Raw genomic sequence first — 25,905 nt, 5'->3', positions numbered from 1 at the left:
TTATGCAATATACATACCATGACAACACTCTTATTCTCATCTTAACAATTGTTTCACAAACATGTCTGCTTATTCAAATTTTAAATGCATTAAAAATTGAACAATGCACAGGTGCATGGACGGAGCAGGATAACCAAAAGAAGAATGATCGCGATCTCCATCACCTTAGCATCCTTGGTGACTCTCATCGTCATCATCAGCATCACTGCGGCTGTGTTACACTGATTTCTTCCGGATCAAACACAAAACATGCAGACTTAGTTAATTATTAGCATCCTCTAGATGCATGGAACTTTCAACATTTGTATCGTGTGTAGATGTAACAAACTGAAACTTATCTTCAACTGCGCAGTTTAGGAATTAATTTATTACAAATAGACAAAAATGCACAACTATAAGATTCTTAACTGACTAAATATTTTCGCAGTCATTTTTGCTGATTAATTTGGTTAAATACAAAAAAAATTGCGCATGGACCAAACAATTCCTAACCAAAATTTTTACAAGTGCAGTTTTATGAGGGTACACCCCCTTACACACCCTAGAAATTGGTAGAACCCGAAAATATATAACATTACCTTTTATTATATCTTAAAACACAAATATCGATTAACAAGACAAATAATATAAATAAATAGGTTATATATGTTTTAGTGGCAAAAATCTTAAGATTTCAAGTGAACACAATTTCGGAACCGAGAAATTCTGCTACTACACCTTACGGTACAGGATAACATTTGTGCCGTTCTTTAAAACCAATTGTAAACTACACAAAAGAATTGAACGACCCAACCAGTAGAACTAAAAACCAAGCCGGTTTCTAGTGTCTAGTTGATGTTCATTCTTTACACAAATTTTTCAAAACTTTAAAATTTAAAAGCATATTTTTAAAAACGAATGTTTAAATATAAAATATTAAATGTAAACTTAATTAAATGTAAATTAAATTAATTATATGTTAACTTATGTAAATGTATAAGAAACAATCCAACCAATAACAAGGTGAATAATATAAAATTTAAAAAAAATGAGTCAATTTACAAATGAGATATTTAGTTTTTATTTTGTGATTTAATTACATATATCAAAAATAGTTCGTCAATGAAATTACAATGTAGCGATGTCTTTACTTTTTCACTCTTCTTGACATCTGCTCTAGGAAACGTCGATTCTTTTGAGATTGTTTTGTTTCAACACGCCGGTCAGCCCTAAAAATAATGTTTTTTAGATTGCAACATTTATTAATAACGTTTAACAAAAAAGTTGAGATATGATGAATTCAGCACTTAGTTATGACGTTGAATACTTGACACGGAATGTTCACTATTTTCTTCCTTCATGGTCTGGTGGGGCACCCTTCCCCGAACCAACCACAGACGAGTGAGTATATTATAACTTTAACACTTGCAACCAAATCAAATCTTATTACATTATATCATCAAAACCACCAAACCGGCCCAACTTGCTACAAGCGCATCCTGAAGCATCATCCAGACACTCGCTGTCCTTTCTAGCAACTCTGGTTGCTGAATTCATCATATCCCAAACGAACACCCATGGTAAGCAGTTTTTGTATTAAAAGTCAGTAAAACTCATTGTTTCAACCAAAAATTGCCATTTTGGACGAAGAAATAACGTGATAACAAAAAAGATGAAACAAATTGAACCATGTTTGGCCCCCCACTAAAGTTGCCCAGATACAACACTGGCCCCGACCACCGCCTAATAACTATCATTCTTTTTTAAAGCAATTTTTCCGATAACATAAACGATAAACAGAAAGACTCTAAATATAAAATTTCTTGAAATTATTGGACTACTTTTTTTGCAACACACCGATTGAAGTAAAATAGAATAAAATGAAATCTTTCACTTCCTTCAACTCCGGAGCCAACAATTTGAAAATGAATTTTTTTACTTCTACCATATTCATCACAATGAGGTGCGGGAATGTTGGCCACCAAAGCAAACTCATCCACACATTAATCACAACATCTTCCTGAGTTGTTTTAATGACACGCACAGCACCATGCCCACATATTTTTTGTAATCATCAAATAAAAATAATATCATTTCACACAACGCAACTTTTCAAAATTCTTCCATAGTCCGACAGTAAAATAGCTTCATTAATGACGTTTGCATATTCAAAAATGCTTGCATATTCATCAAGTAAAATTTTGCAACAAGCTGGTTAGCAGCACAGAACAGTCAGACGCACACAAAACGATGATGTGTCATAGTGATTAGAGGCTTATTCAAGATAATTAACTAAGTTCAAAATTGTATAATACACACACGTGTTGTATGTGTAGGAATAAGCACGGACAAATAAGACTGAAGAGATGAATGGATATTCACCCCACCAGAAGTATTCTAAAAATTTTGTCGATTTATGCGTTACTCAAAATTATTTGTCTTAAAAAAGTAATGCCTTACCATAACAAACAACTATTTTTCAAAAGTAATAAATTAAAAAACTCCGACTCCAAGCTTTCAAAACTTCTGACTTTTGCACTGCAAAACCCAATCAAACTGTACAGAAAGCCGCCCTTTGTACCATCACAACTTGTCCCAATACTTTCCCAATCAACATGCCTGTCACCAAACCTTAATGCAAACCCATCGTCCTCATAAAATGAAAGGAAACAGACACTTGCATAACTTCCGACCGTAGCATCCATCTCAATAGTCACAAATCCAAATGAAACAACATCAACAACATCTCCAAATGTGCCAAACCTCTCCAACAACCAACTCACCTCAACACAACAGACCTTAGTAAAATCTTGTAGAGGTTGCAGCTAAACCAATAGGCTGGTGTCAGACATGGAACAACCACAATATCAACAAACTACTTGAAATCTAGCGATTGAATATGGACTCACAGTGTGGTCTCACACGAGACATCTGGCGGCAAGCAACAATGATAGCAACTAACAAAAAGATTCCACAAAAGTCTGCTGTCCTGTGTTACACAACTGCAGGCTAAAATAGGACTGTTTTCCATGTCCGGAGTCAATCTTGTTGGATGGTTGATAAGTGCAATTGAAAGGAAAGATATTACTTTATGAATATGCACTGGAACCACTTTGATATCCAATGCAGTTCTAATTTAATTAATAAAAAAGTTCTGGCTAATTTTTATTTTATTTAAATTTCTCTAGACATCGATGACAATGTCTTTTCTATGTATGCAGAATGCGATGGCTAACTAACCTCGTTTTAACTTTTACTTCTTTCAACTCCTTGTCTCTCAGGGAAGCAACAACTTTCGTTTTCAGATACTTCACAGGTTCTTCATCATGAGTTGCCAGTGGCTTAACTTTGCCAGAATATGGAACCCAGGTTAAAGGCTTTTCTAGACTGGCAGCCAAGTCAAATTTATTTCTGGCAGGTTGGTGTACATTTGTAGAGGATAATGTGGTATTGTTACCAGTTGCTGCATGTTTAGGTGAAACTGAAATTAAAATGTTAAACTTGAAGTAACAAATAATAAATCAAAGAAGTTAGAAGGCGTTTTGTATGGAATACCAAATTTTTCATGCATTTCTAACAGCTGTGAGAATGTTTAAAAGATAAAAAAGAAGCAGCAAAACTAAAACTTTTTTGCACTAAAAAAGAAAGAAAGAAATTTTTTTTATAAAACATGAATAATTTTGTAAGTAACTTCGAAAGATTAATGTTATACATCAAACAGCTGTAAAACAATGAAATTTTATACCTTTCATATTTTCTCTTACTCAATATTTGTAAATTTAAGACTGCTTACTTTTAAAAATTAAAGTTAAAAATATGTAGCACACTTATCTGCATTATATTCAAGTACCACACCACAGTACAAACACAAAGTATTGCATGTGGTCTTCTGGAGTTTTGCAAAGTTGGCTCAAACCATTTAGCATGTAATAAAAACGTAAGGCTTTTCTAAAATGAGCTAATTGGCTAAAAAATTAATTAAAAATCTTACAAAAGCAAGAATTGAAAAACACTTACATGGAAATTTTTTAGCAGAAAATTTTACATCATTTACAATTGCCATTCTAGCTGCTGATTCAGAGCATGTTGTTTTAGTTTTGTCAATATTTTTTGTAGATGTTTTCGTAGCTTGTTTAGAAAAAGTAAGTTTTGTACTAGATAATGTTGATTTTGCAAAATTAAGATCCATATTTTTTGTTGATGTGACCTGTGCTCTGAAAACTAAAGGGGACATCAATCTATTAGAACTTCTTCTAACATTCTTTGTGGAATTTTTGGCAGTAGAGCAATTGACTGAAGTTTCAACCTTAGCAGAGTGATCAGTCTTTTTTGCAATTTTGTTAGCGCTTGGGAAAATGCTGCTCGTCTTAGCATGGCTGTTTGTCTTCTGTTTCATCACTGTTGAAGTTGCAATAGGACTGCCAAACAACTGCACTTTTCTTTCTTCCTTTTTCTTCTGATAATCGTCTATAGAATCCATTTTGTCAAATTGTTTTTGATGTATTTTAGACCAATCTATACAAATTTTAAAAACTAACATTAACAATTGAAAATGGATACTAACAAAAAGATGGCAACAGCAATTAAAACAGTCATTAGTGACGAAAGACAATATCAATTTTAAACAACACCACCATTAAAACACAAAAAGCATAAAGTGCTCGAACATCAAGTAATTAATTAAAGCTTCAGTAATTGAAGCTTTAAGGGATGCAGAATCATAGGTTGAAAAATATGAGTCTGTTTGTGTTCATTAACTTTTAAATAAAATAAAACATCAATTTTTTTTATTACTTTTCTTAATGCATTCTAAGATAAGTGAATAATCTAATGATGTTTAAATTTCTAAGTACAAATTTTGTGAAAAATGTTTTGGCGTGAGAGTGAAGCAGGGATCAATGGCAGCAGATCATAACTCGTAATGCTCCGTTTCAGCAGGCTAGAAAATGGGAAACGAGAAAAATTTATATTCCGTGGTTGAGATTTGTCTTGAAAGATTATTATTTCATTTCATTACAGCGCTATCAGATTATAACTTGTTTATATCACAAACTTTAGGGAAAAAATCCTAAACAAAAATGTTTGTACATGAAATGCTAATTTAATGACTGAAACAAACATGGACCGTGATGGTGGGTGCTTGAAATTTAGCCAAGCAAACGTCTACAAGAATAAAGAAGATCCTTGATTACCATGAGAACAACTATAAAGATAGTCTCAACAAAGTGCTGATTACTTTTGATTCCAACTATAGGGACTTGAGATTAAAAGTTTTTTGGTCATCGCACTAAGCATCATGCTCAGTAAAATTATTTCAAATAGTTGAGATATAATTTCTACCTACTGTCAAGATATTGTTGAAATAATATTTATATTTGCCATCATGTTATTGTGGAAATTTTCATTAAATGAGCACAATTAATGATCAACATGCTTTGAAAAAAAAATGAGTTACCAATTTTTCCCTTTTTTGTAGCTAATTTAGAATTGATCCTGGGTATCTGAGAATCTGTTGGACAAAATTTTAGTTCTTAAACAAAAAATGTCAACAGTGTTAATCCCCATGAACCATCATTATATAAAATTTCACGTCAAATACAAATTAGTGGATTATGACGGGTGTGAATGGAGGCGACTACATGTCAAATGCTGAATTTCCATTGTCAACCAATTGAGACTTTGCATTCAGCACAATGTAAATCAATTTCTTTTCATTGAAAAAATATTCAGTTCAATTTAATATGGTTCAAGGATGTGGAATCATTTTTTAACTTATGATTTAAATTATTGCCATTTACTTTAAATTTGTTTAAAAAACGTTTAAAACTGTTTGTTAAGATAATTTAAATATTCCAAATTAATTTCTAGGCCATTATATTATATATCTATCTATCTTAAGTATTACATTTACAATACTTGTTATGCAACCTATTTGAATTTTAAGACGGCTTTAAATGTCATTGATATACCATTACTTTTCATGTAATTGTTGTTTTGTTTATTTTTATTAATAAGTTTTTCTATTAACCAATCTTTTTAAAAAAAAATCAGTTAGTAGCATAAGTTTGTATTTCAAATCGGTAAATGTGTCTGGTACTTTATATGTTCAACCTTCACTAATGACCTGGCGTGTTTGAAATATTAAAGATTTGAATTAGCTGATGCTACACGTGAATTCTTTCAAACAAAAGCAGCATTTTATTGAGAATGCCATAACATTTCAAACATTCAGTTAATGCACTGATAATTTTATTAATGTGAGCAATCGTTAAGTCCATTATTAACTAGTCAACCTTTTAGTTTCTATTAAACCCCATTTTAACAGCACAATGGAATGTCATGTTTTATTCTGATAATATTTAATTCAAAACTGTATGCATGCACCAAACAAAACATGTGTCTGCGAGATACAGCGCTACCATCTATGTTACTTTTTAGGTGCACTCTTTTGAAGGCTGACGGTTTAAGATTTTGATAATAGAGCAAATATAAATTAGAGACGAAAAGGTGTTGTTGATAGGTCAAGGTGTCAGGCAAGGCTGTGGGCAAGCCTTAAATTGATGTCAAAGTTGATGTTGTTAAAGTTTGAAGACATTATTCTCAAACTCTTCTACAGTTAGCACCCAGTCATAGTCTTAAAATAACTGTCATCGAATAAATTTGTTTTTTGAAACAATTTTACAATAATTAAATTTATTAATTGAAGAGTATTCACAAACCATTAGAAGGCTTTTTGTCATATGATGATCTCAATTTCTTTTTCATTGGCAGATCATTGTCATCATCTCTATTGTTTTCACCATCAAGAACTTCACCACAGTTTTGATTGATTGAAGTCTTTGCTGTATCATCTTTAGACATTCTTCCACGCTTAGCACTGATTTGCATCTCAACTTCAACTATTTCTGCACTTACTGAACCAATTTGGTTGTCTTTGACAATGCAGGGATCTTTTTTATGCTCTGCACACGTCTCATCAGAATCAAATGTCTTACGTTTAACCGTGGATTTAATCTTATTTTCTTTTTTGATTTCATTTTCTTTTGAGTTAAGATCATTAGAGGCATTGAGAGTTGAGCACTTCTGGAATCATTTTCTGCAGAAACATTCTTCAAATTTCTTTTTTTGGGTTGATAATTTTTCTACAAAAATTCAATATTATATGAGATAACAAAAATTTGGTACTATACATTGAATTATTGAAGACAAAATATTGTTAATAAACAAAAACCATAGTACAATAATTTTATGAGCAAAAAAGATATAATTTTTTGATTAATTTTTGCTAATAGAAAGTGAATGACTTAAAAGATGTCTAAAACGTTATGAGAAATTAAATTGAATTAAGTAGAATATGTAACAGTAAGTGACAACATAACGAAACAAAATGAAAAGAATTCAAAGATCAACCCACACTGAAGACAGCACAGATATCACCATTTGAGGGAGGCACGTTTTCACCGATGCACTTGCTCACTTCCTGCAAAGCATTGCCTTTATCTTCTTGGTCATTGTTGGAAGATGCTGAGTTTTTACAGTTATCAATGTCAAAAATTTTTTTCAGGGCTTCTATCAACTTGTCGCTCTAAAAATGAAAACAAATATTACAACCACCAGAAAATATGTAAAATTATTTAAAATTTATGAGGGCATCAATGATTTGGCTAGCCTTCAATCTAAATAATTAAGCAATACAGCTTTAAACTTATTGGTAATCACTTTTTAAAGGGATGTAGTGAGGCTATTAAAAGGCAAAATCTTTAAAAGGGTGAAACACCATGTAAGCATATTACAACATATTTTATTACCCTATACAAAATTTAGAATGTCACTCCATACTTTTATAAAAATTAGGATTTTATGGAGATCTTGAAATAAACTGTTTATTATAGCATTAAAACACCATAGAATAAAGAAATGAATGCTTCAAACAAAAACAAGAAATAAAGTTTTATTAATATTAATGTCATTCGTTTTTTGACTTTTTAAATCAGCAACCTTTTAATGTAGCAAGTCAAAACTTAGTGATGCACAAAAAGGTTAACCAAAAAATGCTTCAAACATTGTATGGAAATTTTAGCCTTTGAATATTTAAAATATAAATATTTTTTTCGCTTTACTTTGAGCGATGCCTAGTGGTTAAGGTTGCCTGGTGACGTCACGAAAGTGACAGGATTCGAATAGGACAAAAAGTTTCTGCTTTTGCGAAACATTTTTTAGTCCATATTTATGTATGCTGTTTGTGTTGTTGACTCCTCTTAGCTTTGAAAAAGTGTGATAAACCTGTTTTCAATGTTTATGTTTAGCCTTAACAATACATATTAATTAAATCAAATTATATTTAGTCAAATTTTCATAGCCATTGTTGCTAACTTCACAATTGCTAAAAAAAATATCACATCTCAGAACTGCGAGTGATAACAAGTTGAATATGTAAACTTTTATTAAGTTCTGCTTTTGAGCAGGTTCTGTATTCTACCACTTCCATTCTTCTCTGTTTAAAGTGACAAAGAGGAATAAATATTTGCTGTTGAGATGAAGTGGAGAGATGCGCAATAGATTTAATTTAACACAAACGCTGAATAATAAACTCAACGTTCTTACTGTTTTGTGTTAATTATTACTAAAACTACTTTTTTATGTACTCTACTGACGAGTCTCGTGAGACGAAACGTACGTCTGGCCTTTGGCGGGTAATGGTTTACCAATAATACCTCTTGCGACTGAATGGGTTCTAAAACCTTTTAACAACGAGATGTTGTTCTTACCTAGTGGTCGCAACACCTTAATTTGAGTTTCTTGGTTAAAATAGTTGTGTTATCTCAAGCCTTATTCGACAGGCTACTGACGAGTCCCGTGAGAGACGAAACGTATGTCTGGCCTATGGCGGGTAATGGTTTACCAACAATAACAATTGAATATGTACAATATTTTTCCTAATGTTTTTTTAAATTTTATGAAGGATAAAAATATATTAACTGCATGTGTATGAGAATGATGGATTATAAATAACATGCCAGCTGTATCAATACTTATTGTTGTTCAAATTTTTCTGGCATTTGAATTGACCACTCCAAATTCAATAAGCATTTCTAGCTTCACTGACACGACCAGCATATGCAAACACACACATTATTTTTATTTATTTACTTTTAACTACACTTAGTTAGCATTAAGATTAATAAGCTTTTCAAAATTTTAAAGGTTACCCGTGAAGTCTTTTTTCATTTTTGGCTTTAGTTCATTTAATTCGGTGAATGTGAATTAAAAATGAAATGAATTTCAATTACATTTTAGTTTAATTAAACAAACTAAAAAAATAATGACTTAGGAGGCAAACGTTATCTTTCTGACCAACACAGATTATTAAGCTAAGCATGATGATGTTGTAAAAAGTTAATAATTAACTTAAACGTCTTTATTAAATTAATAAAAGTTAATAAAAAAAAAACTAGCTAGCCTAATGCTAAAGCTAAACCCTAATTTTATTCAAATTTTAAGCATTAAATTGTTTTACTGCTACAACATATGCAGAGCATCAGGCTTATGCATAATTAACTGCGTTGGGCAAGAAACTTAACGCTCACTCCGAATTATTTTTATTCATTTCATTGCTACCGTACTTTTTGATTGCCTTTTATCCCGTAAGATTTAGCCAACTTTTGTAGATCGGCATATTTCATACCTTCCAGATTCATATTTACTATGATTTGGAGTGAAATGAACCGCAAAAGTTTTACTATTTATACGATAAATAATTTAAATAAAACGAACACCAGCACTTCAGAGTGTTGTTTGAGGAAATTGAATAATAGCACCAAAAAAACTTTAATCTGATTGGTTGGAAATACAAAGTGCCGCGCACAAGCAAATGTTGTAGCGGTGACGCACGAATTCATCGAATGAAAACAAAATATTGCAAACTCGCGAGCTCCATCAACATTTCAGTGTACATTTGGCGAGGCCCCAGTTGGAGCTCTTGAATATTTTACGACCAGCTTTATCGAATAAATGGTGGCAAGTTTTGGCTTGTTTAAATTCAAAATGTGTTAAATTAATAAAAAGCATATATGCAGAAACCAAAAGGTAATCGTAGTGCTTTACATTTTATAAGATATAATTATAAAACATTATATCATTTTAATATAAAAAAAAAGAAAAAAATTAATAAAAATGCCTATATAAATAGACTTCATAGTCACTTTGAATAACTTATCTGTCCTTTGCCTCGTTTCGAACAATGCTAGCGAAATGGGTTAAAATATTTTTTTCGGTAATATTTTACCCTCAATTATGTTAAAATAAGAGAAAACAGTTAACATAATGATAACTAGGTGTCTGACATTCTGCAATCTTTAAAAAGAAATTAAAACTATTTCTGTTGTTGAATGACCAATGACTAACCGTAAATCAATATAGATATGGAGATCTGTTTTTCAATTTTTATTTGTGCCTTAATTGCCATTGTTTAGTTCACATTTGTGTTTAACTTTTAGAGCAATGTTGTTCTATATATTGCTTAAATATATAGATAACTATGTAATGTCTATCCCGTGTTTTTCTGGATAGATACCAAACATTGTTATACATAAACCATGAACCATCGTGCTAACAACTAACACCCGTTTTGCTAACATTGTTGAGTTTGTTAATTTACTAACAACTAACATCTAACATGCCTCTCATGGATCATTTAGAAAAAATTTTTATTATATGCTGAAAATTTGTGTGAACTTGGAACATTTCTGTTTAAATGGCCATACTAGATGAATTTTATATAAATTCTATTATGGTCATCCTGCTTTCTTTTAATTTTCAATTTTGAGAAGCAAATAAAATTTCGTTTCGTTTCGTTTCGAATGTGAAGAGATCCCCATCTGTCACGTGTAGAAGTGTGTGATGCGTTGAATCATGTGTGTTTGTACACTATGTGTTTGTTGTAATAATAATAATGCGCCTCAGTTGCTTGCCATGGAACCATGTAAAATGACATTATTTTATTTATTTTTTGTTTGATTGTTATTGAAGCGCTTGTACATAAAAGATACTTGCATCTAATTACAAGGGAGGTGTGATGACGTTGTGGTTAAGGACGCCTGATGCTGTTTCTTTCGTTGGGCGTTCCAGTGACCTAGTTCGAATATGAAAAAATGATGCAAGTCCACAAAACTCCCAGGGCGTAGTGAGAGGGGCGTAAGGTACACCATCAGGAACCGGAGAACGCCAAAATATATTTTTTGGCCTAAAAAGGTAAGAGAGATGCATTCCATCAGGTGAAAAAAATATTGAACGGTTCGTGTGTAATAATATTCAATAATATCAATTTTATCTATCATTTTAATTATATTTGAAATTTTATTTGTATTAATCGCGTTTTTAATGCATTTTTATCCCTACCATTTTTATAGAATATTATAGAATAGAATGTTATATTCTATATATATGATCCCTATATTTTCCACAACATCGGTTTTGCGTTTAATCACCCATATACCATATATCCAGCGTTAAACAAAGAATTGTTTAAAAAATAAACATGCATTGTTTACAAATTGAGAAACCACTCATTAAACTTGGTAGGTGTTATTGCAGCCAAGCAAGATCCAATCATCGTTACATGTTTAGAAACAGTTGAAAATATAAATCTTTTATTTTTCATATTCAGCATCACGATGGGAGTTGTTAAAAATGTTTTGAATAGAACTCTTAAACGTATATCTAATACGAGATGGAGCGCTAGAGTACAAAGGGTTACCGTAATCGTCGAATCATAGTTGACTGACATCAAGTTTAAATTTGTGTATTAGAGTTTCAGTTTGTTCGACTTAGAGGTTAGAGCAGTGCAATTTAGAAAGGACCGGACATCTACTAAGATCAGTGGCAACCATGGATATATATGTATCCATGGCAGCAACATCAGACCTAATCATGTCTAATATGCTTTATTGCGCATGATTTTGGATATGTGATTCTCAAAATTTTAAAATTTGTCAAACGTAACACCGAGCAACTTGATAGCGTTCGAGACTGGTAACGCAGATCCAGCTATGTTCAGTTCCTCATTCAAACAAAAACTTTGGCAGTTGTTGATGTGTTCCAACTGTGTTCAAACTTTTTTGGCTTATAAATTTTTTCAAACAACTTTAAATGTATTTTCAGACAGGAAAAAAATCTTTATCTTTTAGTTTAACTTTCAGGCATGATCAAGTTAATTCGTTTGACGTTTCACCATTAGAAAAATTGCAATGCTCTTATTCTTCATAAATAAATATAAATCCTTCGGATTTTGTAAACTTTGAATAATAAACTGTTTTATCTTCAAAATCCTTAAAGAATTCTTGAAATCGTTTACAATAAAATTTTCACATGTTATATTGATTTTATTAATAATTAAAATGGTATTTGTCTTTACATGAAATGAATGTTTTTTTCCACTTCGATTTTATCGAGAATGTTTATCGTTTTCATGATATCAGAGTTTGATGTCACATACTGCAAAACTTTCATTCTCTGGTTTATTTTGATCATCACATAACTATTTTATGTATTCTAACAGACTTTGTAAGATGTGTATGTGCATATTTTTCGATATTGAAATTACTTTAAAATCTCTTCATTAATTTTAATGATTTTCAATGTAACCGTAATTTGATGTGATTCGGTAATGAAATACTATATAGCCAAATTGTATTTTTATTTCTTGATAGCAGCAAGGAATAATCTTACAATGTGTAAATAAATTACGATCAAATCATGTAAAAACCATACTATTATTACGGTGTTCATGTTTTGTGCTCCACCATTATTATATCGCTAGTTGTTGGTTTAATGTTTCTCAATTTGTTTGTTGGGGGAACTAATTTTATTCGCTTTGCTTATTACTACCTCTAAGCCTTCCATAATTATTAGAGATGAAGCGAATGAATGTTAGTTGATTGCTACATTAACATACGTCTTATTGGCGACCGTTGTGATAGCCTTTTATTAACCAACAACTATTATTTAAGTAAATAAATTTTAAACAAATATAAAAATAATGTAAGTTTCGATGTGGTGCAATGTGTCTGCCGTTTGATTTGTGTCCCTCGTTTACAAATGAGTCTGTTTTTACATGCCTGTATGTATGTGTATGTCTTTACCTATGTGTTATTATGTCACTCCATCTTGCGTCTGAGTCTTAACATCTGTGTCCAATTATCAAGTTTAACTTAGTTCGAAATCACGCGGGCTCCTAACTCGTGGCTTAACTTAAAGTTTAGTTTATTCCTCTGAGGAATGTCAATAGAGTGAATAACATAATAATAATAATAATAATAATGGGAACTCTTTTATTTTTTCAAAAACGGGGCAAAATAAATATTCAATGAAATAAAATAAAATAAAATGAATTAAAATGAGAAAGTAGTCTACGATGCTCGCCATTATAGATATAAAATGCGTACAACGAGAAATGTAATCAGTCTTAATATAGTTATTATACATTTGAATGTCTGTCGCAATAGATGGCGTATAATGATGATATAATAATAATAATAATAATGGGAACATGGATTTCATTTTTTTCGGTAAATACTTTTATTTTTTTCGGTAAATAAAAGTATTTACCGAAAAAAATAAAATCCAAATGAAATCAATCGAAAATTATTAATTATATATCAGAGTGTAAATAAATAAGATGTTAAATATAATGTACGATCCTCTCATGCTCTTTGATCAACAAGTGCTTGAGAGTGAAAAAAATTTATTTAAAATCGGTTAAGTAGTGTTTCTGCCACATTATTATTATTATTATTATTATTATTATTATTACGGAAATTTATGTACAGCGCTTTTTAATAGTTGAATATCAAAAGCGCTACTGAATCATAGACAAATAAGACGGACGTTCATTGTGCAAATAAATAAGTTTTAAGCTGACTTCGAAATTGTAAATATGGTAGGTTAGGGTCACGTAAGTAAGGATCGTAAGCAACGATATCCACAATCCTCACAATTTCAGAATTAAACAAATCTAACAGGGTATTAGCGAAAGATGAATTGAACGGTCCTGAAATAGATGAATCGAGAACTAGTGAACAAAATTGATTTTCGTTGATTTGATTCCATGAACGAGTAAGTTTCCATTTATTCCGAGGTAAGGGAACTGAAATAGGGAAACAAATTTTAACTAAACTGTGGTCTGGAGTACACATTTGGTGGCTCAACGCAAAAAAATTGTGAGGGAAGGTCAGAACTAGAGGCACTTAGATCTAACGTTCACCATGAACGTGGGTTGGTTCATTTATTCTATTTATCAATTGATATAAATCAAAAATTTCAAACAATTTCAATGCATTAGGGTCGTTCAAAAGTTCAACATGAATATTCACGTCTCCAACAAAAATAACAATTTGCTAAAAGCAATATTTGATCAAAGACAGATGATAACTCATCAAAAAACAATGGTAATGGAAGAGAAGACCTAGGACGATAAATTGCGAAAACGACAATAGTCACTTTGCTGAAATAAAATTTTACATCTATAGCTTCAAACGTCTTAAATAAAGGCAGTGGAATTCTATAAAATTTAAAACAATTTAAAAAAAAACACAATTATTCCACCGTGGTGAGGGTCGGTCGACCTCAAAAAATCTATGAACACAAAATCAGGTGGCAGAGTGAGTCTAAGTGATAAATTTTCGGAAGACCCATGCCAGGATTCCGTAACATCATTATGTTATTCTCTCTCTTTCATGTCATTAACATTGGTTAAAGTTTTTTGAAACTTTTAACCTCATCATAAACTAGTTCAATACTTTTCTTCACTTCACATCTGACAGCATCAGCAAAACTTTTGCTTAAATCATTTTTAAGGCTACACAGTTCAGTACTCAAATCAGTGCCATCAAATTTTTCTGCCTTATCAATATTTTTCTGAATTAAACGTTTGATAGCCACAAGTCCACTCCTCAACAAAATGTTCGATTCATCAATTTTGTCAATTCTAGTGTTGAGCTCATTATTGCTATCACGCACAGCTTTATTTAATGACTTTACGTCAGGAAGTAGTTTCATGCATTCATCACAATACCACTTAATATTAGACATGGAACTGATAAATTTGAAGGCTGATTTATTTATTCCGACACAGTCTTGGTGAAAAGCGAGTTGACATTGAAAGCACTGAATGGTCTCTTTATCCTCTACATTTCTAAAACATTGACATCCTTTAATCGACATTATTATTTCAAAAAGAATGTTTCCTAGTCAATTAATAAAATTATATTATAAATGTATATGCTATATGACGAGCAAATTACCGCGTTAATCAATTTTTCATTAAAAGATTTTGGTCATAAAATTTTAAACAAAGTTAGATTAAAATTGTTATAAAAACCCAAGTGATATTTCAAATGAATTAATAATTAACGAACAGTTATTATAGACTAAATTTAAGTTTAATTTCAAGTTTTTATATTTCTGGCGTTTGTATTCACCTATGGAAGCTAGGCTGGTTTCGTGGCAAATTGTGTGCTCTAAAATTTCGATTTTGTTTTTTTGGAGAACGGCAATGTCCGGCCGCAACTTGTCGAACAACTGTGACATTGGACGTACATTTTCTGCATTAAGATCGGCAAATATGCAACAGTCTGATGGTGCACAAATCTTTAACCAGTTGACAATCAAAGACAGCAGTTTGTTATGCCTGTCCGTGTACCTTGCGAGAGCCGTCGTAGAATCACAGTTCGAAACAACATGTTTATATGTTTAGCGATAACTGTATAGTGGACATGGAAATGTTGCTGACTTACCCCATTTAAATAAGTTTGCATTAGTGGGAAGCTGTTGTATTAAATATTTTCTAGTAAACTTATAGTATAACTTATAATAATAATATTTATGAAAAAATATTCATCGTTGTCATAAAAAGACAACTTTTCCATAAATTTATTTGTCATTATTTAGACCTTAGATAAAAAAAATTAAGCTGACTGCAATTTTATAAATTGAATTGGATTATTGTCATCCTTATTTAATATTTATGACTAACGTGAACAAATTGTTAAAAAAATGAAAGATTATTTAAAACTTTCAGAAAAACCGACAAATAATTTCAGTGAGTTTGGAGAAATGAAAAAAGAAAATGATTTCAATTCCAATCCGCAGCTTGCCAAAGAAAAGAGTTTTTTAAAAAATATTGCCGCCGATTTTAATAAAGAAATTGAACTAAATAGCGAATATGATCCTTCCCAAAATAAGCGTTCTTTTTTGGACGGTTTGCCCAGTTTTTATATTATAATTTTTTTTTTACGAAAAATGTTTTTGTAAGGTTGAATTTTTAATATTTATGTTATTATAAATGTATTAATTATTAATAGCAAAAAACAAAAAGTTGATCGTGATTCAAATCGACAGCTTTTAATTTTGATACAAAAATTAAGCTGACATTTAAAATTTATTTTAGCTTACGTTGCTAAATGGACACCGTGGTCAAGCTGCAGTGTCACATGCGGTCAAAATGGTTTGAAAACGCGTATGCAAGTTTGTTTGCCAGGCTCCATGGTGGATGAACCGCTGTGTTCACGTGAAGGTTCAAAGTTGAATGAAGAATCCGTTCCTTGTGGAACTGATGTGGAATGTGAGGATTTACTGGGAGGTTGGCAATCAATTCATTTTCTCATCTTAAAATATATATAATATTTATCCGTTTCAAAATATATTCAATAAATAACATCACCGAAATTTCATTCAATTTTGAAATATTGTGAACTTTAATTGCTTTGTTACAAATTTTTTAATACAGTTTTGTTCTATGATTGTTACAGTTCAATCAATGGCAAACCAGACCGCCTGGTATGAAGATGGCGTCTACGTTTTTGTGATCTGTGGACTTTGCTTAATACTTTTTATAATGATCGTTCTGTTTCTTGTCAGTTTGTTAGTTTTGAATCGTTAATAATTATTAGTTAACAGTTAAATAGCTGAAACTCTTAATTCAGTGTAAGAAAAAAATTTGCAAACGAAACAAAACGCAATGAAGTTTGCAATGGAAACTTGATCAATCCATCATGGAACAAATTATTAGCTCCGTATTTATTTTACCGCGAACCACTGCAAAGCCAATCTCAAACTAATTTGCCAATACAAAATCAAATTTATCCAAGCATTCCCATACAAAACCAAGTTTATTCCAACAGAACAGTTTGTAACCAACCTCCTTATACCGTACAAGAATTCAGTTTTTTACAGCCTAAAAATACTGCAGCCGTATATTCAAGTACATCAGTTCCAAACTCTTTGCCTCCTGCATTTCTTTCAGCGCACGGAGAATTGAACAACTGTCAATGTTCTCAACAATTTTTCAACCATCGTTCCAATTCATCTGTTTTACATCCTGTTCAGCAAATTCCATCAATGCAAAAATACTCGTGTATGTCTCAAATAAATGCTCTTCCTATTTCTAAACGATACACATTTGAAAACGAAAATTCTATCTGTGAGGAAGATAAAGAAATTCAAGATAATATTTTTAAAGACAATCTTGATAAATGCCGAAAAGAATTGAACGAGTTAAATGATGAATTAAACAAGGAAGAGTGTAAAGATAACTTTAAATTAACCAAAAAACAAATTGATTTACTAAAACGTCTCCACAGTTGTTTGGAAAAACAGAAACCAAGATATCATGCTAAAAAAAATAAACAAAATCAATCTCTTAAAAACCGTGATAATGAATCTCTTATTAGAGCAATTGAAAAATTAAATTGTACTTTGGAGAAAAAATATAGAGCCAATAATCAATCAGTTTGCAGTTCATCATTTCAGAAACCTGATGATAGGTTTTCAGAAAAGAAATTTGAAACTCCAAACGACTGTACAAAAAATGATGTTGAAATACGTAAACGAAATAGACAAAACGTCGATAATTGCCGAACAAATCAAAGAGGATCGTACGATTTGCAACCAAAAAAGCGTTGCTGCTACAAGCGTATAGTCGAGAATGATTCTGATGATTACAGTGATCGAAGATCTAGAAAAAATAATAGATGTAAAGACACAGATAAATCCACAAAATCATCGCCATCAAGAAAAAATTCAAGTAAGTTCAGCGATATTTTAAAAGAAAGAAATACTGGAAGAGAAGAAGAAATAAAAAATTCAAACTTACAAAAAGGTAGAAAAAACCATAAAGAACGTTTTTCTGATAATTTTAGCCCAAACAAAGAAGAAACAAATACCGAAAGAAGTGTAAAAAAATCAAAAACGACAACTAACAACGATTCTTTACCACCTTCAAAAACTCAAGTCAAAAGTGATAAAAAAGGAAAACTAGAAAAAACAGATTCTGGCAGTGGCAGGCATCAAAATCAGGAAAATTTTGACACGGAGAGGCACCGAAAGAAACAAACTTCTGACAATCTTATGCAACAAAAGCAGCCAACGTCTGACAATGATAGGCAGAAAAAACGACAAGTTTCTTCTGATAAACATCAGAATTTGCAAATTTCTGACGATGATAGACAAAAAAAGGGGCAAATTACTGACAATGAAAAGCAAAGAAAACAGCTAATTTCTGACAACAATGAACAGCAAAATCAACAAATTTCTGACAACTATAGAAAACAAAAACAACAAAATTCTTTGAATAAACGTGATGAAATTAAAAAGATTAGTAGCGTTGAAAATGAACATGACAAACTAAAACGGTCGACTGCTTCCGATGAAAAATCAAATGTTTATTCCTATGATGATGAATTAAGCGAACTTTACAGTACAGATCAAGATTCAGTTGTTTCTGATAACGAGTACGACGATGGCGAATCTTTTGATGATACACAAGGTAAAGCTACGAAAACTCCTCCACATCAAAAATCTTCACCACAAAAATTTTCAGAACAAAAGCATTTGTCACAAAATCCAGCAAAAAATTTGTCTTCACCCAAAGCAGGAAATCCAGCAAACACAAAAAATTCCAATATAAAATCCGGTAAAGGAGCTCATTCGAAGAATGTTAATCGTAATTCTCTTGCAAATACCTTGAGATTAGCTGACTTAGGCAATGATGATAGCAGGCAATCCAGTAGTGCTGACGAAATGCAAGACCAAGATTATGTCTACAATAGAAATAAGAACGCAGACTACGCGAATCGTTTATGGCAACAATGTTATGAAAAATTAATTGGAGGAGCATCTTCTAAACCAAGTCCACCACTGCCGTTAGGGAATTTTGAAAAAAAACAAGAATTAGATGCAATCGCTACACATATTCCTTTTCAACATTTTGATAATTCATATAAACCAGCTTTAACCTCATATTATAAAAATTTCAACAATAGTCCGAATAGGCATGTACAAAATATTCTACAATCGCCAAGAAATAAATCATCCCCTTCAGGACAACCATACCCTAGGCCAAACTATACAGTTAGAGCAGTTATGGAAACAAAAAAGTGTGAACATAATAATTATTTTAAAGAAAAAGAATTTGCGAAATATAAAAATTTTAAACGTCGCACAGCTAATGCTAACGAAAGCAACAACGTCGCACAAGCATCAAACGAAAGTAACAAAGCTCGTGGACAAACTCTAGATCGTCCAAATGATTATATCTGCAGCAACAAATCCAAGCATTCAAACTTTCAAACATCAACCTTCTGCAATAATTGCAACAACAACTTAACACTTGATCAATGCAGTTTCGAAACTCAATCCACAAACAATGAAGTAGTTTTAGAAGGAAAACTTGAGGAAAACGAACGTAGTTCCACTAACATTAGCACAGATATATCAAAATGCATTACTATCGACCTTCCGTCAAAATCATCGTTGAGTGATATTTCTTTAGAAAGCAATAATTCATTCAATCGGGATATTCACAGTGAACATTCAACGTTTAGAAGTGATGAGAATGAGGTTGATAACAATGGCAGCGTTATTACAAAACTGAAAAAAAGACAAACTCCATTTGCAAAAACTCTCAACTCAGAGACATCGCAAATAGAATCTTATAAACTAAACAGTTCTAGATCAAGAAATGAAATAAACAACGCTCTAGCCTTAAATTTTAACGACGAAAATGGTAAATTTAATTCAACAATAAAAAATAATTTATCATTATTTAACGATTTATTTGTTCAGAAAATAATTCTAGATGATATTTTTATGATATCATTTTGAAAAAAAGACCGGTGGTTTCTATTGATAAATTTGTGATTTATATTTAAAAGTTGATAATAAACGTTATAATCAAACTAGTTTATACTTCCTATGTGTATGAGAGTCACCAAAAGTGGATTAAAACGTGCTCGCTAATTTGCTTACACGTGTGTATAACGTGATCTAGCGTTTCCCAGTACCAATTTACAACCGTTTTTCTTCATTAATGAGACGTATTTATTTATTTTGAAGTATTTTGATGACTGATAAATGTTGCTTAAAGTAGAATTATAGAACAGACCAGTGGCGGTATTTGTATTAAAAGGCAGTAAAAATGATTGTTTAAACGGGAAAAGACGTAAAACTTAGACGAAAATGAAGAAAATAAGAAAAAGGTCGTCAGTAAAATTGTCAAAAATGTTGGCTCCCCTCAAAATTTTTTCCGCCGGTCAAAATCGAAACATTTTTGAAAATCCACCCGGTCAAAAACTATTTAAAAATAAAATCTTTCACATCCGGTCAACGTTAACATTTCAAAAATTGTCTAGATACGCCACCAGATAATATAATAATAGTAGGATAATCCAAGATATCAAAATTACAAAATTTTCAAATTTGATATTAACGAAGTCCATTTCAGTGTGGAAAAAAAACTAAAAATCCAAACATTATTTGATTGTATATACTTTTACAAACAACAAAAATACTTCAAAATATATATTTAAATATATGATGGTTATGAGTTTTAAAATTAATTAAATTTCAACATTGAAATTTCAAAATGTTATAATATAATATAAAAAACATAAAAAATAAATTTATAATTGATAAGTTACAAAAATATCGAATAAATTAACAATTTGCTGAAAAGAATTTTGTTCGTAATTACGAAATTAAAAAATTAGCATGTACGTTATAATATAAAACAACTTAAACATCAGGAATTATAATGCTTGCTGGACAATGATTTCAGCGATTATAAAGATTTCTATTCAATTTTAAACGGTGCTTGAATTAAATCGTATCGTAAAAACCCCTCTTTTTATTTAAATTTATTTATTTGTTGAATGTTTGCCTTAAAATACACATACCCTTGTAAATTTCGACTAGCTAGTTGTAAAAAAAATCACGTGAAAAGACAAACTGTTCAAGCTGTTCGTGTCAAACAATCAAAATATTACCAATCGCTGTTAAATTTAAGGTCTAGTAAGCCAAAACAATAATGGAAAATTTTTTCGTCATTATTTGGTGAACAAAAAATGCATGTACGACTGCTTCGGCGTCCGGTGAAAAGACCACCGGTAAAAGACCGCCGGACAAAAGACCGCCAGCGTAAAGTCGCAAAACATTAAGATCGCTAACACAAAGGTCGCAAACCAATAAGGTCGCATGATGCAGAAATCGCAAAGCAATAAGACCGATAATATTGATAATAATAATAATCGACCCATAAAAAAATCTTCGCATTTTATTACTAACCTGTGATTTTATTTCTCGCTCTAAACAACCAACAGCTGTTTAGAATTACAAACCGCGCTTTTTTTTAAGCAAAGTATAAAAATTATATTTAATAACTTCTTTATAGAATATCTTTGGTATAAAACATCTTCTCGTCCTGTGAAAGTCGTGAGTTCGATTCATAGTTCGGGCAACCTACATATGTTGAGGGATTAAGTGCATAAACATTCGTAATGATCGTGTTATTTGTGTCATTGGAAATGGATTTAAACTCTATAAAACGCATGTGATTGATTTTATATAAATAATGGAAATTATAAGCATATACAAAAACTTTATTAAATATAAATATTTTTAAATCACACACGTAATTTTTACTTCATTTTTATAATTTTTGTAATTTCGGGGGGGAGGGGTTGAACCCGTAAACCCCCCCCCCCCCTAAACACGGCCTTGTGTCGACGTCATAATCTTGTAAATAAAAACATTATTTTTTAGAAGATCGTTTTGTTGACCATGTTTTCGATTTCAGTGCAGTATGTACATATAATTTCAAACCATTTTTAACCTTTCTACTTATAACGTCCTTAATGTCAGGCGATCTTAATGCTTGGCGACCTAACGTCCGGCGGTCTTTTGTTCGGTGGTCTTCTGCTGGCGACCTTTTCACCTAAATCCGCTGCTCCACCGACCGCAGCTCAAGAGTTTTTAACACTTCTAAAATCAAAGTCCAAACCATCAGCCGGTGAGATTGTTAATCTACCAAAATTTAGATCGACAGCGAGTTGTTTCCATCAAGCAAAGAACATTTGGTCCAAAGAAAAATAAATGTATATTATAAATCATAATGTTTTAATATAAAACATAAAACTTAACACCTTCTCATTTTATTTAAAACATTAGATGACCTTAACCTAAATGTTCTGAAGACCCATCGCACACATCAAATTCTTTAGTCTTGGTCCTACCATTGGTTTTGTCAGAAAGAAATGTCTAATGTGGATGTGCTTTGTTCTTCTGTGAAGTTCTGGATTGTGTGCTAAACTTCATTGTCGACAAAAATTTCTGGCTTATTCTTTAGATCTACAATGTCGTTCAACAATCGTTTGAGCCATATCACTTTACGAGCTGCTTCACTTGCGGCAACGATTTCTGCTTCAGTAGTTGAAATCGCAACTGAGGGTTGACGTTGGCTAAACCAACTGATCACGCTTCCTCCAAACATACAGATTACACCTCATGTCGATCTTCCACTAGATTTATCTCCTCCATGATCTGCATCACTGTAGGCTATAAGTGTATTGTTTTGACCAGACTTGTAAACAATACCGACATCTGAAAATTTGCTTAACTTGTGCTACATTGGACTTGCTGGGTTTCTCTAAACTTCTGGATGCTACTCCAACTGCATATGCAATATCTGGTCTTGTTCCCGTCATCAAGTACATCAATGCACCAACTGCTGATCTGTAAGGAAATTTCACTTCCTCATGTTCATTTTTGTTTTCATCGAACTCCTCAGATTTTGAAATCGGAGTTGTACAGGATTTACACTGACTCATCCCAAACTTTTCAGGAATCATTCTTGTATAGGATGACTGACTGACATAAATATTTCCCTTCTCATCTTTATTAATCTCTAATCCAAGAAAATATGTTGCAGGTTTAGATGTTATCTTGAACTCTGACTTTAATTCTTTTTCAAATATTTTTAGTTCTTCTTTATCGGTTCCTGCAACTAGTCCACCATCAACATACAGTGCAAGTATGAGTTTCTTTTCTCCCTGTATTCTAATGAACAAACAAATATCTGCATCGCTTTGTTTGAAATGTCTCTTTTTCAAGAATTCAGCAAAGCGTTTGTTCCAACATTTTGGAGCTTGTTTAAGTCCATAGAGACTTCGCTTGAGTTTACAGACTCTTCCTGAATTATCTTTAAAACCTTCAGGTTGCTCCATGGAAATATCTTCATCTAGTTTGCTGTATAGAAAAGCTGTTGACACATCAAACTGCATGAGTGACATCTTTTCATTTGCAGTAACACTTAATAGTGTTCTTATAGTTGAACTTCTGACTACAGGACTATAGGTTTCTCCATAGTCAATTCCCTTTTTCTAAAAAAAACCTTTTACCACTAGCCTGGCTTTAAAACGTTCAACAGAACCATCTGGATTGTGTTTTACCTTGTAGACCCATTTGCATGGTATTGCCTTATGACCTTTTGGAAGACTTACCAAATCCCACGTTTGATTTTCCTTTAATGACTGCATTTCACTGTTCATGGCTTTAAACCATTCATCTTTTTCATCACTTTGAATGGCATCTTTTAGCTCACTGGTTCAAGTACTTCACATAATGCAGACATAACGAAAGGATCATAACGAGATGGCTTTTTGATATTATTCCTGTCACGTAAAACCATACCTTTGGTCTTTTGATTACAACAGTCAGATTGATCTTCTTCATCAGATGAATTACGGTTGTGAACATCTTCATCAGTTGAAATATTTTCTTTAATCAAAGTTTTTTTATTTTCATCTTTGATTTCAACATCAATCGAAACTGTATCATCTGAACAACTTTCTTCTTGCAAAATCACTGAATTTGGTTTGACAACCTTCTCATCAAAAATAACATCTCTTGATCGATGCATTTTAACACGTTTCTTATTCTGATGTCCCATTCTTTCATGGTATAACTGCAATGCATCTTGATCATTGACAAAGTTAACTTCGACTTCAGAATTCAACGGTCTAAACTGTTAGACCGTTGAATTCTGAAGTCGAAGTTAATTTTGCAACAAGTTTGAACAAACCTCCATTGTTTTTTCTTATTCCAACAACATTTATCACATTGTCAATAAGTAGATGACAACTTCTTGAAGAGCTATTTCGGTTCTTATCTTGAGTTGCAAGTTCTGAGAACAAATTTTTTTTTACTTTTGGCACATACAAGACATCTGTAAGTTTAACAGTTTGCCATCACTTTCACTTGAAGATGAATAATTCCTTTTCCAAAAGATTCTACAGTATCACCATTTGCAACATATAATTTACTCGGTTGAGAAAATTTTTCAAAACTTTGAAATATGTCTCTTCGGAAAGTTAGATGACACGTTGCACCATTGTCAAAAAACCATTCATCAGTGTTCGCTGACTCATCAATTGAAAAAACACTTGATCCCATAACAACTAGTGACTTATTGTCACCGCGTAGATTGTTATTTCTTGGTTTTGCTGGTCTACCATCAGAATGCCATTTTTCACAATTTCTTACAATGTGACCTGGCAATTTGCAATAATGACATATCAGTCGCTTTGGGTTGCTGACAAATTTATCTTGTTTTTGACCATTCATGTTTAGTGATGATGACCTTTTAGTTGTTGCTTTGACAAATAATACTTTATTACATTCTGTTTTGCCTTCCAAAGATCTCTCATAGCTACACAGTTGATCTGTGAGTGTTTCGACTGTTCTTTCAGTCTTGTTCAACAATCTCCAACTTGCAGCAAATGAAAAATATTTTTCTGGCAAAATTTCAATTATTTGGCACATCAGCAACAAGTCACTGTTTTCATCTTTTCCTAACTCAACCTTTAAATCTTTCCAAAGATTCTTGAGTTTTGTGACATGAGTGACAACATCATCGCTTTCATCTATTTTATAACTAAAGAACTTCATGCACAAGTTGTATGCTTTATCTTCATTAACTTCATCATACAATCTGTGAAGTTCTAACCAAACATCTCTGGCATTACTGAATGAACGAACTTTTTCATACGTTTCATCGGTCATGTTGGTTGACAGAACAATCATAGCACTACAATCTGCTCTGTTGAATCTGTTCAAAGCAGTTTGATATTTTGCTATCTCATCTTTATTTGAGTCATCGTTCGATTCATCTGGAACTTTTAATTTGCCATTTACTACATCCATTGCATCAGGAATGCCGCGTAGTATTATACAAACCCTCGATTTCCAGTTCAACCAATTACTTTTGCCTTCTAGGTGTTTGATTTGCACTTTTGTTAAATCCATTTCTTTCTTGTCTTTTCAATTTGACATTTTAATTAGAAGCAAAATATCGATTTTCAGAGAATGAAGAAGCACGTGCTTTCTCTTCACTTCAGTCTTCACAAAGGAATCTTCTGATATTTCTTTATTCTAAATTTTTTTCGTTAAATCAATTAATTAAAAAAAAACGTTATCTGGACCCATAACCTGTTAAATTTCTTGTTACGTAGATCGTTTAATTAATTGATATAATATTGAAAGACATTAAAAGAAGAGAAATAAACCAAGCAACGTTCTCGACTTGTTTATTATCCCCCG

General features: G+C 31.8%; 4 protein-coding genes across 4 annotated transcripts; 1 reads left to right on the top strand and 3 right to left on the bottom strand.

Moving 5' to 3' along the window:
* Positions 1-1,155: 1,155 nt before the first annotated feature.
* Positions 1,156-4,459, bottom strand: HELRODRAFT_165312 (hypothetical protein; the record flags this gene model as incomplete). The annotated part of the gene is made up of 6 exons (XM_009031934.1): positions 1,156-1,208; positions 1,837-1,999; positions 2,511-2,804; positions 2,942-3,023; positions 3,220-3,442; positions 3,997-4,459. 6 exons carry the CDS (start codon positions 4,457-4,459, stop codon positions 1,156-1,158), a joined length of 1,278 nt encoding a protein of 425 aa, XP_009030182.1.
* Positions 4,460-6,297: 1,838 nt separating this feature from the next.
* Positions 6,298-9,677, bottom strand: HELRODRAFT_165311 (hypothetical protein; the record flags this gene model as incomplete). The annotated part of the gene is made up of 5 exons (XM_009031933.1): positions 6,298-6,530; positions 6,699-7,062; positions 7,394-7,564; positions 8,829-8,915; positions 9,603-9,677. 5 exons carry the CDS (start codon positions 9,675-9,677, stop codon positions 6,298-6,300), a joined length of 930 nt encoding a protein of 309 aa, XP_009030181.1.
* Positions 9,678-13,865: 4,188 nt separating this feature from the next.
* Positions 13,866-15,198, bottom strand: HELRODRAFT_165310 (hypothetical protein; the record flags this gene model as incomplete). Its single annotated transcript, XM_009031932.1, has 2 exons — positions 13,866-14,026; positions 14,775-15,198. The coding sequence occupies 2 exons, from the start codon at positions 15,196-15,198 to the stop codon at positions 13,866-13,868; spliced, it is 585 nt and encodes a 194-aa protein (XP_009030180.1).
* Positions 15,199-16,029: 831 nt separating this feature from the next.
* HELRODRAFT_165309 (hypothetical protein) lies at positions 16,030-20,136 on the top strand (the record flags this gene model as incomplete). The annotated part of the gene is made up of 4 exons (XM_009031931.1): positions 16,030-16,234; positions 16,424-16,615; positions 17,000-18,058; positions 19,355-20,136. The coding sequence occupies 4 exons, from the start codon at positions 16,030-16,032 to the stop codon at positions 20,134-20,136; spliced, it is 2,238 nt and encodes a 745-aa protein (XP_009030179.1).
* Between the last annotated feature and the right edge of the window lie 5,769 nt (positions 20,137-25,905).

Source organism: Helobdella robusta, assembly GCF_000326865.2.
Source record: "Helobdella robusta unplaced genomic scaffold HELROscaffold_8, whole genome shotgun sequence".
Classification (NCBI taxonomy): domain Eukaryota; kingdom Metazoa; phylum Annelida; class Clitellata; order Rhynchobdellida; family Glossiphoniidae; genus Helobdella; species Helobdella robusta.
This window is presented reverse-complemented; position numbering and strand designations above follow the sequence as displayed.